Source organism: Tachyglossus aculeatus, chromosome 21, assembly GCF_015852505.1.
Source record: "Tachyglossus aculeatus isolate mTacAcu1 chromosome 21, mTacAcu1.pri, whole genome shotgun sequence".
NCBI classification, from domain to species: domain Eukaryota; kingdom Metazoa; phylum Chordata; class Mammalia; order Monotremata; family Tachyglossidae; genus Tachyglossus; species Tachyglossus aculeatus.
This window is the reverse complement of record NC_052086.1, coordinates 55,432,568-55,449,022: the sequence shown is the minus strand read 5'-3', so window position 1 is coordinate 55,449,022 and position 16,455 is coordinate 55,432,568. Positions and strand designations below refer to the sequence as shown.

Sequence of the window (16,455 nt, the reverse complement as noted above, 5' to 3'; positions counted from 1 at the left end):
GCTCCTGCTCTCTCTCCCTTCCTCCTCCACTCTCCTCTACTGATCCCCATCCACCCCAGTGCTTCAAGTTTGGCTCTGGCTCCGGAATCCATCGGTCCCGCGGGACGACACAGTTATAACTCCTTTCTGTAGTCCAGGTCTCTGCCTGGAGAGGGAATCGGTAGTCATCAGTCCTGCTGATAACACCAACCCTAAAAAAAAAATCTCATTAGCATCTCCTAGTTTTTAATTCCCACCCTTTGATTTCCCCTTTTTCATGCTTTAGTGATAGATCCGTTAATTTTGAATTAAATCTATAGCTTTTTCCCCAAAAGAAAAATCTGCTACAGAGTAATAATAATGTTATTTGTTAAGGATTTACTATATGTCAGGCAGTATTCTAAAAGCTGGGGTAGATACAAGCTCATCAGGTTGGACACAGCCCCTGTCCTGCGTGGGATTCACAGTCTTAATCCCCATTTTACAGATGAGGTAACTGAAGTACAGAGAAGTTAAGTGACTTCCCCAAGGTGACACAGCAGACCTGAGGTGGAACCAGAATTAGAACCCAGGTCCTTCTGAATCCCAGCCCCTGCTCTATCCACTAGGCCATGCTGGTTATCCTAATACCCCAGCTAAGATGATCAGGTGCTGTTATCTTTCATTCAGTCGTATTTATTGAGCACTTACTGTGTGCAGAGCACTGTACTAAGCGCTTGGGAAGTACAGATAGGCAACATATCTCTGATTGAATTTCCAAAAAATACTCTCAAAATCTCACAACCCATCCAGGCAATCTTAGACCACTCTTTTTTTAAAAAAAAAAAGGTATGTAAGTGCTTACTATGTGCCAGGCACTATATTTAGTGCTGGGGTACATACATACAATGTAATTGGGTTCACAATCTTAATCCCTATTTTACAGATGAGGTAACCGAGGCAAAGAGATGTTAAGTGGCTTGCCCAAGGTCACACTATGGGCATTTGGTGACGCTGGGATTAGAACCCAGGACCTGTGATTCCCAGGCCTGTTCTCTTTTTGAACTTTCCCCGAAGATAGACTCAGAGTGTCTCCAATATCCCATGTAGAGATTCCAGATTTCAGGGAGGTGCTCGAAAAGAGATGGGGGGAAATGTTTTCAGTTGTCCTTCAAACTTGAAGGGGGCACCGCTGATGGGAAGTTTACCAATGGAGGGAGAGTGTGGCCGGAAAACCCAATGCCAGCCACATCATTTACTCAGAAAGGTTGTTTCTTATGCCATTGTGCTTAAAAAAAGGAAATTAATTGCCCGTATTTGGTGTGAGACAATATATATCCCCTACTCCCAAAGCTCTTGCTGGTCTGATGTACTGCAAGACACTCACGGATTTATTGGTTCTCTGGACATTAAAGCCGACTTCATTATGGGGAAAGATGGAGACATAGAGCATTAATTCTGACTGTGGTCTTGTCCTCAGAAGATTTTGCCACAATACCTTGAATTATATATAGTTCTAGTTGCATGTTGACAGCCAGTGTTCCTCTTTTTTTTCTTTTTCCTCTTTCCCCCCACCCTCTTGCTACAGAAACCGTAATAGCCTACTTACAATAATGGGCCTGACCTCAGAGACCTGTAAAGCTGGCGTATTTGTCAAAGAAGGGCAAATGCTGAATGCTTAGTTTTAATTTTGCACTGTTTGCAAAGGATTCAGACCTAGGGGGTTGAGTACTTTGTTGAACAATGCCATCTAGTCGTTTTCCTGAAATCCTTTATGCCCTTGCCAGTAAATGATGCAGCTTCCTGCTCTCCCAGGCACCTTCCCCTTCACTCGTCCCATTCTACCCCTTCACCCTCCCTGGCCCACCTTGGCTGTCTGCTGTAGCTCACTGGTTTCCTAGATGGGTAAAAAAGCTGAGGCTTTTCACTGTAAATGATGGCTCATCTGCTTCCCCAGAAGGACAGCGGTTTGGGAGCTGGGGGGTGGATTCTAGGGCTGATAACTCCCTCCCGGACCCAAGATGGAGATCCCACCCCGGCCTTTTGGCTCGGTACTTTAAAGTCTTGTGTGATAGAACTTCCAACACGCACGGTCTCTCCGGGAAGGCCTGCTGGCTCCTGGATTCCCCAAGACTTCAGCCTGATGCCTTTTGAGACCTGAACCTTTCCAGGGTTCGGGTGCCTGATCCCTTTGGAGGAGAGCCCTTCCCCTTCCTCCCTAATTGTTTCCACAGCATCTCCTGTTCCTAATGAACAATACCAGATTCTGCCAGTCAAAGAACAATGCTCAAGTCTACTAGTAACTGCTTTGGTTTGGAACTGCCCTTCTAATGGCTTGTTGCCGCCCAAAAAATAGGTGAATACCACCGTTTGGGCTGCCAAGGGCCAGAGAGCAGTTCCACCATTCTCGGAAACCAGCCTCAGAGCTCATTATTCAGTGGCAGTGTTTGCCGAGAGATATTTTGCTGCCTTTGCCACCCTAGTCTGTCTTTGATCCCCCTTCTAGACTGTGAGCCCAGTGTTGGGTAGGGACCGTCTCTATATGTTGCCAACTTGTACTTCCCAAGCGCTTAGTACAGTGCTGTGCACACAGTAAGCGCTCAATAAAGACGACTGAATGAATGCGTAACATGAAGCCACATGAGGCTGGGAGGGAAACAGAGAGATTCGGTTGTGACGATTTCCCCCTTTTCAATAATGATCTTTAATTTTTGTATGCCTTGACTCTTTTGAATGATTAGATGTGATTTGAGGTTTATTTTTTACAAGTTTTCCTCTTCTGTTCATTCATTTTCCAGCCTTGTTTTCTTCCAGGTCTTGTTCCTCTCCGCCTTCTCCTGCTGTGTTGCTGCTGTGTGACGTTCTCCGCCTTTACTCCGCCCGCTTCGCTCCCATCTCATCTCAGTCTCCAGCAGTAGACAACTTGATGGTGCAGCCCTTTCACATGAAATCAATTGGCTTATTTGATTTTATTTTTTAAATTTGTTTTCGATGCTCTTTACTGTTCAGCGGAAACAATGTTAATTCACGGGCCTCTTTCTTGCCCAACTGGGCTGGGTTGGTGCAGTGGTGCTGGGAACTGAAACTTAATTTTTTTCTTTTCCTGTACAGTGGGGGTTGCCTTTTGAGGGGTGTGTGTGTGTGTGTGTGTGTGTGTGTGTGTGTGCGTGCGTCAGCATCTGAAGGCTCCGAATTGTCTCCCAACCATTCTGGATATTCCAGGGTTGCGGGTCATAGGGTGGAGGCAGGGGATAAACAACTGCTCAACCTTAAGATGAAGGAGACTTACCTGGCTCTTAGAGCATCCAACTTCTCGCTTCCTCTGCCAAGACAGAGTCTGCAAGAGCCTCTGAATGGCAGAAAAGCACACGTTGTAACCATTTAGTTCTCTCTCTGCTGCCGCGATCAAGAAAAAGAATGTATATCCGAGAATAGGTTGGTCTCTTTCTCTGCAAAACAGAAGTGAAAGGGCTTGCTTTTCCCTCTTGATACCCTTTTGTTCTAAGCCCCCCAGTTTTCTATTCCTGGGGCTGGCTGGGCCCTGACCAGGGAAGAGAGTTTTAAAGCTGGTCTTGAATAGGTTTCCAGGGTCCTGAGAGAGATTCTTAGTCTGCTACCTCAGGGACCTGCGCCCTGGCTCCTGACCGGCCAAGAATTTGTGTGTGCTCTTTTGTCCTGTAGCCTCCCTTCCATTCAGCCGCCCCTCTGTCTTGTCTGTCTTGCAGGAGGTCTCAGGTCATAGAAAAATTTGAGGCCTTGGACATTGAGAAAGCAGAGCACATGGAGACAAATTCCTCAGCCGGCCCGGCCCAGTCTGGCGAGACCCGCCAGGGCCGAAGCGAGAAGAGGGTGTTCCCCAGGAAGCGGGTAAGCTCCTCCATCTGCCCCGCACCCGGGACCAGCCTCCTGCCTCCCAACACGAAGAGGCCCCAGTCCTTAAGTAACCAAGTCATCCCTGGGACCACAAGGCATCGCTCTGTGTATGCTTTAGGTCAGGGGCATGGTATGCTGCTGATGTCCAGGCCCCAGAAGAGCTCAGCCACTCTCCCCAACATCCTGCGTGTCTATTCTGTAAGATCATTGAGGGTAGGGAATGTGACTGTTATAATGTGCTCTCCGAAGGGCTTAGGACATCGTTCTGCACAGAGCACTTAATAAGTACGATGACTGACTGACTGCATCTGTCCTGATGCCGGCCGAGAGCCCTCCTTCGTGTTCGCCTCTGTATCATCATCATCATCATCAATCGTATTTATTGAGCGCTTACTGTGTGCAGAGCAGTGTACTAAGCGCTTGGGAAGTACAAATTGGCAACATATAGAGACAGTCCCTACCCAACAGTGGGCTCACAGTCTAAAAGGGGGAGACAGAGAACAAAACCAAACATACTAACAAAATAAAATAAATAGAATAGATATGTACAAATAAAATAAATAAATAAATAGAGTAATAAATATGTACAAACATATATACATATATACAGGTACTCTGGGGAAGGGAAGGAGGTAAGATGGGGGGGATGGAGAGGGGGACGAGGGGGAGACGAAGGAAGGGGCTCAGTCTGGGAAGGCCTCCTGGAGGAGGTGAGCTCTCAGCAGGGCCTTGAAGGGAGGAAGAGAGCTAGCTTGGTGGATGGGCAGAGGGAGGGCATTCCAGGCCCGGGGGATGACGTGGGCCGGGGGTCGATGGCTGGACAGGCGAGAGCGAGGTACGGTGAGGAGATCAGCGGTGGAGGAGCGGAGGGTGCGGACTGGGCTATAGAAGGAGAGAAGGGAGGTGAGGTAGGAGGGGGCGAGGGGATGGACAGCCTTGAAGCCCTCTGTATGCTGGAGCTGCCTCCTGCCGTTCAGCCTCCTGGTCCTCGGAACCCCCAACTTCCAGAGTTACCTAGCCATGTGACAGACCTCTTCTGGTACTCCCCTAAAATGAGCAGCAAAGAGCATGGGCCTTGGAAATCAGAGGCCTTGGGGACTAATCCTGCCGCTTACTTGCTGTGTTTGATCTTGGAGGCACAGCAGCATGGCATAGTGGGTAGAGGAAGGACCTGGATTCTAATCCTGACTCCACTTCTTGTCTGTCTGTGACCTTCGGCAAGTCACTTCACTTGTCTGTGCCTCAGTTACCTCATCTGTAAAATGCCTGGTACATAGGAAACTCCTAACAAATACCATAAAAAAAGGCATTCAACTTCCCTGGGCCTCAGTTTCCTCATCTGTAAAGTAGGAATTCATTACCTGTCTTTGCTACTCTTCAGACTGTGAGCTTCATGTGGGACAGGGACCGTACCCGACCTGATTGTCTTGTATCTACTCCGGTGCTTAGTACAGTGCTTGGTACATATTTTCTTGTTGTTATTATTAGTGGCATTTATTGAGGGCTTACTATGTGCAGTGCACTGCATTAAGTGCTCACTTTTAGACTGTGAGCCCACTGTTGGGTAGGGACTGTCTCTATATGTTGCCAACTTGTACTTCCTAAGCGCTTAGTACAGTGCTCTGCACACAGTAAGCGCTCAATAAATACGATTGATTGATTGATTAAGCACTTGGGAGAGTATAGTATAACAGAATCAATAGGCATGTTCCCTGTCCACAACAAGTTTACAGTCTAGAAGGGGAGACAGACATTAGTATAAATAAATTTATCAAACACTGGAGTTTTAAGAATCAAGAATTATCATTTGCACCTCCCTCCTGCTTCCTCATCGTAGGAGGTAGGAAGGGGAACCTAAACCCTAAGTCCCGTCGTGGAACCCTGAAAGAACACACTTCTACTCAGTTGCCATAAAGTAGTAACACCGACTTCCCAAAGCTGAAGGTCAGAGAAGTATCTGGTTCAGGGTAGGAAGGAAAAATGCTTGCAGAACCCAAGATATGGCAGGGATCGTATCTTCTAGCTTTTTTGTACCCTCCCAAATGCTCAGTACAATACTCCGCCCACGCTAGCTAGGCACTTCATGAATGCTTTTGACTGAAAAGGGATGGAGCCGAGAGTTAGTTGTATGGTTGCCTCAGAGCCCCATCAGCGTGGTTGTTGAGAGGGGACCGTGTGTGTCCTTGGTTTTCCATCTGCGCTTTCTCCTTCCCCTATCCATGAACAGCCTTTGTGCTTCCAGGAGTTGGGAATGAAAATGCCTCCTCGGTTTCTCTGACCATCTTGAGTCTAGCAGAGACCTCCCAAACGCTGTTAAGCTTTCTGCTCAAATGTGACATCTCACGGGTCCGCGGCCACTTTGTGGTATGGAGTTCACTGACTGGAGGTCACTCTCTGCCACAGGACTTCACCACAGAAGCCACGGCCTCCGCCCCCGGATCCGCCCCGGAGGTTTCGGCTTCCCCGCTGTCTCCACACCGCAGAGCCAAATCACTGGATCGGAGGTCCACTGAGTCCTCTATGACGGTGAGCCCGGCCGGCCCGGACCTGGGGGGTTCCCGACAGCCGGGGCCGATGCCCTCCCAGAGAGAAAAATCTTTGTCTCCTTGTCGGGTTCTGTTCACCTGAAAGGACCAAGCATGCCCTCGGCATCTTGGCAGGAGCTGTGAGACGGGGACTGTATCCATCCCGATTATCTTGTATCTACCCCAGTGCTTAAGCACAGTGCTTGGGACATAGTAAGCACTTAAGAAATACCACAATCAGTATTACTGTTATTATTATCATCATCATTATTGAATGCTTGGGTGAGGTGCTGTGTGCTCATCCAGAGGACTGTGGTTTGTGAGGATGGAAACCTACCCCTGTTGCCCCCAGCCTTGTTTTGACTCCTTCCCCCTCCCCTGGGACGGATTGAGGGGTACACCCCCAAACCTGAGAGCCTCTTTTCTTTCTGTTACCTTTTACATGCACGTCGTCACCATTTTTGTGTCTCCAGTCCTCTCCCCGACTTTTATTCGTGGATTTCAAGCCCCTCGGGGTAGAGTTCTGTGTCTGATTTCCACTCGTATACTCCTGCCCAGTGCTTAGTACGGTGTTCTGTGTGCAGTAAGGGCCTAAAACATACCACTAGTACTACTAATAATAATAATTCTGATATCTGTTAAGCACTTACTATGTGCCAGGCACTGTACTCCTATTACAGTATTGGGCATAGGAACCTTAACTTTCTGTGGAGAGACTAGATTTCTTTTGGATCCATGATTAGGCAGTGAACCCCCTAGGGTAGCTAGGAGCTGGTGTCAGGCTCTCCCTGGCAATCATCCTCCCACCCAAAGTTCCTGTCCGTGCCCCCTACCCCCTCTCTGCCAACACCTTAGCGCTTAGTACAGTGCTGTGCACACAGTAAGCGCTCAATAAATACGATTGAATGAATGAATGAACCCCTTACTCCTTGCTCTTGTCCTGTACTGCGGGTGCAGAAGTGGGGTGGAAAGGTTGCGGGGTTCAGGGTTGTAGTCATGAATATTTCGGACACTTGGGGATATCGTGCAGTGGTGGCGGGCAAAGCCAATGGCTACCGAGGGCACTCGAGAGTTTGGGTTGCAGGCGGCCAGAACCAGTCCCCGGCTCTCAGACGGAGCCCGGGGCAAATTGGGGTCTCCCCTCAGCGTAGTGCAAGACCCCCTAGTTGGCCCCCGTGGGAGCCAGGCAGGTTCACGCTTGACGTCACGTGGGTGAGTCCACAGCTCCCGGCGTCGTTTGTTTTGGACACGATTGTTTCTGTTTCTATTTCTACCTCCTCCAGCCCCAGACTGTTTCCTCCCCCCGCCAGGGTCCTGAAACGAGCTGTGCTAAAAACCATCAGTCTGGCATCACATCTTGGAAGTTTTCGACACTGGCCCAAGCAGGAGGGCGAACTGAGCAGGGAGGGGTGGGGAGGCCGTCCGTAATCCCTCAGCCCGGCGTCTGCCTGAGGGGTTTGTCTCCAGCACGGAGCATAAAATCCACCCAGTGGGAAGTGAGGGGGTTATAAGCCTCGGGGTTTGTCTTTGACCCGCACCCCCAAACTCCCGATCACTTTAAGATATGAAAAATAGAGATCTCTGTTGTAGTGTGACATCACCAACCATCAGCCCTTGTTTGGAGATAGGCAGAGTCTCGGAGGGAAGCAGAGGGACCTAGCAGAGAGAAGCGCAGCAGCTTTTTCCACGCGGCTTCTTTGTTGTCTCCTGGATTGGGTCCCACGACCCTCTGCGCACTTTTTGGGACCCCCTCTTTGGAATGCCACGTGCTAAGAAAAGCCATTTCCCCTCTCTTGCCATTCCACCTCCTCTGGTTTGAAATCTATAAACCTGGTTCCTGGTAAAGATGGGTCCTTGAGATGCCAGGCGTCGGGAAACGGGGAGAGTAGGACAGTGCTCCACTCCAAGGATCTGGGGCTGGAAAATTAGGGTGGCAGCCCGGTGAAGCAAGAGGAAAAGTCTGGGAAAATGTGCAGGCCCTGGAGTTCAGTTGCCTTACCATCTTTCTTTGCTAAAATGCAGAAGTTTAGTCTGTTCGTGCTGCTGGGTGTCCCATACTCTTTAAGCATGGCTGCTTTGCCATTCCCCTCTCTACTGACTCACTGTTGCTTCTACGGGTGACCCTGAGGGCCTCTCTTCTCCCTGTCCACCGCCTGCATCCTCTTCCTTGATTCGGTTAGATTCGCTACGCAAGACTCCCCACGGTCCTGTGAATCTCCAGTTCCTCCCATGGAGTCAGTTTTTCTGGCACTCTCGGAGGGCCTGCGTGTTGGAGAGAGAAAGGGAGGGCCTTTTCATGCCCCACCTCTCCGTGGAAGAATTGGAGAAGTTCGCCCTAAGCTGTGGTCCCATTGAGGATCAGGGCTTTATTCAGTCATTCATTCAGTCGTATTTATTGAGCGCTTACTGTGTGCAGAGCACTGGGCTAAGCGCTTGGGAAGTCCAAGTTGGCAACATATAGAGACGGTCCCTACCCAACAACGGGCTCACAGTCTAGAAGGGAGATTGTAGTAATAAATCACAATGTAATGGCTGACTAATCAAATCCATTCATTCAGTCGTATTTATTGAGCGCTTACTGTGTGCAGAGCACTGGACTAATCGCTTGGGAAGTCCAAGTTGGCAACATATAGAGACGGTCCCTACCCAACAACGGGCTCACAGTCTGGAAGGGGGAGACAGACAACAAAACAAAACATGTGGACGGATGTCAAAGCTTCAGAAGAAATAGAAGTAAAGCTAGATGCACATCATTAACAGAATAAATAGAATAGTAAATATGTACAAGTAAAACAGAGTAATAAATCTGTACCAACATATATACAGCTGCTGTGGGAGGGGAAGGAGGTAGGGCTGGGGGGATGGGGAAGAGGAGAGGAAAAAGGGAGGCGCAGTCTGGCTTTACATTTGCCAGAAATAGTTGTCTGGCTCTGGAAGGGGTGGGAATGGATCCCGAATGCTCAAAAGCGTGCATTTCTCAGCCACTTTCTGGTTTCTAGGGAGTCTACAACCCTGGGGGCCCTCCATCCCCATTCCCCACCACCAAGCATAAAATCCCCTTGTACAACTCACTGAGTCTTTCCCTCCTCCTTGCAGCCTGACCTGCTGAACTTCAAGAAAGGCTGGTTGACGAAGCAGTACGAGGATGGGCAGGTGAGTCCAGCCGGTAATCAAATATTGCTTTGCAGGTTGCCTGCGGCTACACATAGCTAGCCTCCAGGGTCCAGGGTGGCCCTGGCCGGACCCCAAGGGCCTTGGAAGACCCTCCAGGGGTATGTTTGGGTGCTACATCCACAGCCTAAGGGGAGGAGACTTTCTTCCCAGCCCCGCACTGTGAGCCAGAAGGGCTCAACCTCCCAACCTGCTACTGCCTTGGTTGTTCCGACGTCCAGAGAGAGCAGGGTGTCTGGGGTTGTAGGAACCGCAGGGTAGAGAGTGGACGGTGCAGGTGTCGGGCGTTGTACCTCTGCCCCAGAGCGTGGCTGGCATTAAATCCCACTGGTAAGGTGAACAGTTGGAGCCAGTGGACAGCTGGGTGGGGTGACTGGGCTTTTTCTGGGCAGGTGGCAGCTCCCACTTAACCACCCCCTCCCCGCCCCACCACTGCCTCTCAAAGAATCTCAGGTCTCAGACTCCCCCATGGCCCCTGGGTCTGGTGGGCTTTCAGTCAGCGGCCTCCCAAGGCTTGGGACGTGGCTTAGCTGGTGATCCCTTCGACCCTGGACCCTGCCACTGAGGTGTGCAATACAGCATGCGGGAGAGATTAGGCAAAAACGACTGAACTGCAGCACTGACGGCAGTGATGAGCTCCTCCCTGACACCCCGCTCCCCTCCCCACCATGGGTGGAGGTCTTCATGGACCCCCCCCAAAGCAGAGATCCTCCCCTTCCCACCCCTACAAACTATCTCCACACGCCCTGCCCGGATCTGAGGAGGCAAAGTCTCTACTTAACCGTTCCGATCCACAGCTGTGCCATTCTGAGGGTGCCCTCGGACCCAATCAAGTCCACTGCGGTTGCCACTAGGTGGGCATTGCTGGGCATGGAGGGCAACTGCCTTTACTACTTTCCCCGCTACCTCCCGACTGGTTCTGTCTCATGGGCCAGAGGTAGCCACCCTGCCCACCCTCCTTTCTCCCTTTTGGGATGGAATAGGCTGGCAGGAGGGAGCGAGAGGTTAAGGCAGAGGGGACAGGGAGGGTGCCCACAGGGTAAGTCCCAGCACAGCCCCAGCCATAGTTCCCCTCGGGCCTACTGATGGCGGCGGATCCCGGGATCTGCAGAGGCGTCTGCCCACCCACACACACCGCCTTCCCCTGAAATTTGGTGCTTATGGTCCAACCCAACCTCTTCCCTGCCTTAGGGGACCCGGAGACCAAGGTAGGCAAATCCACCCGTGCCACAGGCAGGTGACCCCAGGGCCGGGGGAGGAGGAGGCTGTCCGGCACCACCGTCCCTCAGGGCCATCCCTTCTCCCCCCAAGTGGCCCTGCAAAAGTGTCATCTCGCTCTCTTCTCTCTCTCCTCCTCCATCAGACCCCCCTCGGTCTCTTAAACCGTACCAGGTCTCCATGTGCTTGGGTGGCTGGCTCCTGCCGCCTGGAGATCCAGGTTTCCCTCCTTGCCATCCACAAGTGACGACTTGGGAGTTTAGCTGGTTAAGTTTGCCGCTGAGGACCGCGGGCCGTAAGCTCAAACGGGACATGCCCTTTAGCTGCCCTCTAGGACCGAGATGCCGTTCTTCACAGTCACTTTTCCAGCCATAATCAGTGAGCCCTGTTCAGTCTCGGAATGACAAAGCCCACAGTTCTGAGAGTGTTGGCCACCGCGGGGCAGGTGGGCCGTGTTCACTAAGCGCACACCGCCGTTGATTGAAGAGAGAGCCCACCTCCTCGCTTTTCGGTATCGGCTTTCCGCTGGAAGAGTTACAGCTTAGCAAGACGTGGGTGCATGGCTGTCTGCAGTCCGAGCACAGACCTTTGGGTGCTGTCTGCCGCTCTCGGGGAGGGCCAGAGGGTCCGTAGCTTTTCCTGTGCTGCGGGGAGGCCTGGGCTCACAGTGAGGCTGGGTAGCCTTTGAGTAGCTGGTCCCGGGCTGAGGCGGGGCCGAGAGACACTGACAGGGCTTTGTTTTATCTTTTCAGTGGAAGAAACACTGGTTTGTTCTGGCGGATCAGAGCCTGAGATACTACAGGGATTCGGTGGCCGAGGAGGTAGGTTTCTCTGCCTCGCCTTAGCTACCCTGACAGCTGACCCGGATGAGATCGGGGGCCGTTGGATTCCCATCCCTGTTCCTTTCTTCTTGGCCGTGGTTCCCGGCCATCAGGGTCGCTGCCTTCCGGGGTTTCCCAGTCCTGCATCTCGGTGGGAAGATTCATTCAGTTGTATTTCTTGAGCGCTTACCGTGTGCAGAGCACTGTACTGTGCGCTTGGGAAAGAACAGCACAACCATAAGCCGTGACATTCCCTGCCCACAACGAGCTTATGGTCTAGTCTCCAGGATTTTCCCCCTTCTGGCTTTGAAATGCCAGCGGGTGCAACCCTCTGACCCAGTGGGCGATTTTCTACCCAGTGAAAATGTGGCATTCGAGCACTTAGGGAAGAGGGATTGTCCCAACGTCTTGCAACTCCTGGACTACCATGGGAACCCCAGAGCAGACACGTCAAGCTTCTCGAGAGAAGAAACCAAGTCGATCAATCGTATTTATTGAGAACTTACTCTGTGCAGAGCACTCTACTGAGCGCTTAGGAGAGTACACTATAAACCAAATCCCGTTGTCTGTTTCTTGGCCCATGCACTCTGCTCACCTTTTCACACCAAACTCCAGATCTTTCCCTCCAGCAGAACCCAAAGTGCACAGCCCATCTCCTTCCTGAAGCCGTCCCATATCAACCCCCCCGAGACTCCGGTCACTGCAGGCACTTTGGTTACCCCCGGGGTCAGAGGGCATGTTGGTTTTCAGAGCCAGTCCTCTTCTAACTGTGCCCGGTCAGTGTCCAGTATAGAGCTCCGCACGCAGGGGTACCCACAATAATAATAATAATAATAATTTCGGTATTTGTTAAGCGCTTACTATGTGCCAAGCACTGTTCTAAGCGCTGGGGGAGATACAAGGTGATCAGGTTGTCCCACCTGGGGCCCACAAGTTAAAGTCCATGGCATCTGTCAGTTCAAGGGTTCCTGTCCTCCAGTGAGATCATTAATTTGGGTTGAGGGTGAGGCCTAAATGGCTCTTCATGATGCTCTGTTTTCTAAATAGTGGTAATAACAATAATAGTTTTTAATAGTACTTGGTAGGAAAACAGTGTGGCCTGTGGCCTAATGACTGTAGGAGTCAGTAGGACCTGAGTTCTAATTCCGGCTCTGCCACTTGTCTGCTATGTGACCTTGGGCAAGAAACTTCACATCTCTGTGCCTCGGTTACCTCATCCGTAAAATGGGAATGGAAACTCTGAGCCCCATGTGGGACACGGACTGTGTCCAACCTGGTTTGCTTGTATCCACCCCAGGGCTTAGAACAGTGCCTGGCACATAGTAAGCATTTAACAAATGCCACAGTTACTGTTATTATCATCATCGTCATCATTATTAAGCACTTACTATGTGCTGTGCAGTGTACTAAGCTTCAGGGTAAATACAGGATTCATTCATTCATTCGTATTTATTAAGCGCTTAGTGTGTGCAGAGCACCGTACTAAGCGCTTGGGAAGTACAAGTTTGCAACATCTAGAGACGGTCCCTACCCAACAGCGGGCTCACAGTCTAGAAGGGGGAGACAGACAACAAAACAAAACATATAAACCAAATAAAATAAATAGAATAAATATGTACAAGTAAAATAAATAGAGTAATAAATATGTACAAACATTTATACATATATACAGGTGCTGTGGGGAGGGGAAGGAGGATAAGTAGGTTGAACCCAGTCCCTGTCCCAGATGGGGCTCACAGTCTAAGTAGGAGGAAGTAGGATTTAATCCCCATTTTACAGAGATGTTAAGTGAACCCAAGTCCTCTGACTCCCAGAGGACTTTCCACCAGATCATGCTGCTTTCTTTGCACTAAAAGAAACTAGTTTTGATTAAAACACTCTGCTCCAAGAAGATCAGCGTTGCCTCGTTGAAGGAGCCCAGGGCTGGAAGTCAGGAGATCGTGGTTCTGGTCCCAGCTCTGCCACTGGCCTCCTGTGTGACCTTGGGCAAGTCACTTAACCTCCCTGGGCCCTGGTTTTCCCCACAGTAAAATGGGCTTAAGATAGATTGTGAGCCCCTTGTCAGGCAGGGAGCACGTTTCATCGTAATTAACAATTTATGCAGTGTGGCTTTTTTCCCTTTTTTTATGGTATTTGTTAAGTGCTTACTGTGTGCCAAGCACTGTTCTAAGCACCAGGATAGAAAACAAGGTGATCAGGTTGTCCCACGTTGGGCTCACAGTCTTCATCCCCCGTTTACAGGTGAGTTAACTGAGGCACAGAGAAGTGAAGTGGTTTGCCCAAGGTCACACAGCAGATGAGTGGCAGAGGCGGGCTTAGAACCCACATCTTCCGACTCCCAAGGCCATGCTCTTTCCGCTACGCCACACCGCTTCTCGACACTTTAGATCTTCCCATCCTTCTAAACATCCTCAGATCTTCTCTTTCCAGGCAGCGGATTTGGATGGTGAAATTGACTTATCTACGTGCTATGACGTCACTGAATATCCAGTCCAGAGAAACTATGGCTTTCAGATTCACGTAAGTACATTTGGGTCAGGAAACAGCCCAGGTGGAGGCTCTTTTGTTAAAACAGGAGACAGGAGGGGGATCGAGATAGAGAGTTGAATCCAGAGGGATTTGATTAATTTACCTGGGGAAATACTAGCACGAGGATCCTGATACCATGTCACAGTGATGAGAGGAGGGGCAGGGGGAGAACATTGACTTCTAGGGGACACAGCTGAAGATAATGGGGGTACAGCCCTGGGGGTGTGGTAAAGTTGCAATTCCAGATTTAGATTTTTGTGAGCACAGGAAGCTCACTGGCCCTCTTTCCCTGTTTTGTGAAGGTTAGTGGCAGTGTCTGCTCATGGGCAGGTGGACTGAGTTTGAAACAATGCTTTGTACGGTGTGCCAGAGTCAACAAATTGTTTAGGCTCCTTCAGTCCCTTGCCACTTCTGAACCAATCTCAGTAGTTGATTTGCTAATAATTTTGCCAGACAAGTCTGGGATTTAAAGGCAAAAAAAAAAAAGAAAAACAAAACCCATTTTGTCTTAGACAAGAATCTTTAGGCGAGAAAGCAGGAAAGGTTGGGGTCCTGTTTTTTTGTTTTTTGCCATGGTTTTGCCAAAATCACCCTTTCCGTGATGGGGAGGGAGGCCATGATTGGCCTGCCCCTATTTCTTTTCTGCTCAATTTAGCCTAATAGGAACCTCTTCTGAGAGTTATTTAGGAATATTATGCAGAATGCCCCTACAAGTTTGCAAATGGGTTGAATTTTTTTTTTTAATGAACATGCCCACAGGGTCAGCGGCAGACAAATTTAGTGACCACGGCTGTGATCCACCAGTCTGTAGGCAGCCCCTCAAGCCGGCCTGCCCAGCCGACTATAATTAGAGCTTTTCAAATCCCATTCTTTTGGGAAGGGAATTCCCTCTCCCTTAAGCCCCTAAAAATGAATTGGCCAGTTCCGTGTGTTTGCCTTGGAGAAGGAGAGAGGATTGAGAGAGTCCGGGCGCACCTGCTCCCCTCTGATTTGCTCCCATGTTTTGTCTAGACTAAAGAAGGAGAGTTCACCCTCTCCGCCATGACGTCTGGAATTCGGCGGAATTGGATCCAAACCATCATGAAGCACGTGCACCCGACCACTGCTCCAGATGTGACCAGGTATGAGGGTCGAAAGCCAGGGACCTCCCAGGGATATTCTCCTTCCTTCCTTCCCACTCCCCACTCCCACAGGTGATTTTCTTCTTCTCTTTTGTATCCCCTATAGACTGTAATCTCAACCCTCCAAACTGTAAGCTCATTGTGGGCAGGGAATGCGACTCCCAACTCTGTCATACTCTCCCAAGCACTTAGTACAGTGTCCTGCACACGGTAAGCCCTAGATTGATTGATTGAATCCACCTTGCCATGGTCTCTGGGCCTTTCGGTCTTTAGGGGGGATTTTTTTTATGGTATTTGTTAAGCACCTACTGTGTGCCAGGCACTTTACTACAGGCTGTGGTAGATCATCATCATCAATCGTATTTATTGAGCGCTTACTGTGTGCAGAGCACTGTTCTAAGCGCTTGGGAAGTACAAACTGGCAACATATAGAGACAGTCCCTACCCAACAGTGGGCTCACAGTCTAAAAGGATAGATAGACGATAATCAGGTCCCTGTCCCACATGTGGCTCGCAGCTTTAGTCCCCATTTTTCGGGTGAGGTGAGTGAGGCCCAGAGAACCGAAGTGACTCGCCCCAGGTCACAGAGCAGGCAAGCGGCAGAGCTGGGAGTAGAATCCAGGCTCTTTGCTTGGGGTCCGGTATTCCCTGTTTTTAGGCTGGGTGGCTCTTTCACTCTGGAAGGGGCTGCTGGTTCTGTTGTGAGAAGTTCAAGGGCTCATTGGTAGGGCTCAGGCCCTAATTCAGGGTACAGCTTTAACTGACCTTACCTCCAGAGCTGCCCTGGCCGTCTTGTGTGAAACCAAAGGCAGTTGTGTTCAGAAACTGCAGCGTGGGTTGGGCGACGCAGGATGCGGGGTGGCCAGTGGAAAGAGCAAGGGCCTAGGAATCAGAGGACCTGGATTCTAATGTTACCTCTGCTGCTGTGTGACCTTAGGCAAGTCATTTAACTTACCGGTTTCCTTAACTGTAAAATGGGGGACTCAATATTTAGACTGAGCGCCCATGTGGCACAGTGACTTTGACATCATCATCATCAATCATATTTATTGAGCGCTTACTGTGTGCAGAGCACTGGACTAAGCGCTTGGGAAGTACAAATTGGCAACATATAGAGACAGTCCCTACCCAACAGTGGGCTCACAGTCTAAAAGGGGGAGACAGAGAACAAAACCAAACATACTAACAAAATAAAATAAATAGAATAGATATGTACAAATAAAATAAATAAATAAATAA

The 16,455-nt window shown here is 50.1% G+C and overlaps 1 protein-coding gene across 8 annotated transcripts in view; it reads left to right on the top strand.

The window, feature by feature from the left end:
* LOC119942831 (myosin phosphatase Rho interacting protein) overlaps nucleotides 1-16,455 on the top strand; it is a 253,516-nt gene that overhangs the window by 182,729 nt on the left and 54,332 nt on the right. For all 8 annotated transcript variants that reach the window (XM_038763815.1, XM_038763816.1, XM_038763813.1 and 5 more), the window contains 6 exons: nucleotides 3,684-3,825; nucleotides 6,235-6,357; nucleotides 9,453-9,509; nucleotides 11,498-11,566; nucleotides 13,997-14,086; nucleotides 15,107-15,216. In XM_038763815.1, the coding sequence (XP_038619743.1) occupies nucleotides 3,684-3,825; nucleotides 6,235-6,357; nucleotides 9,453-9,509; nucleotides 11,498-11,566; nucleotides 13,997-14,086; nucleotides 15,107-15,216 (591 nt within the window). The remainder of the gene's footprint in view (nucleotides 1-3,683; nucleotides 3,826-6,234; nucleotides 6,358-9,452; nucleotides 9,510-11,497; nucleotides 11,567-13,996; nucleotides 14,087-15,106; nucleotides 15,217-16,455) is intronic.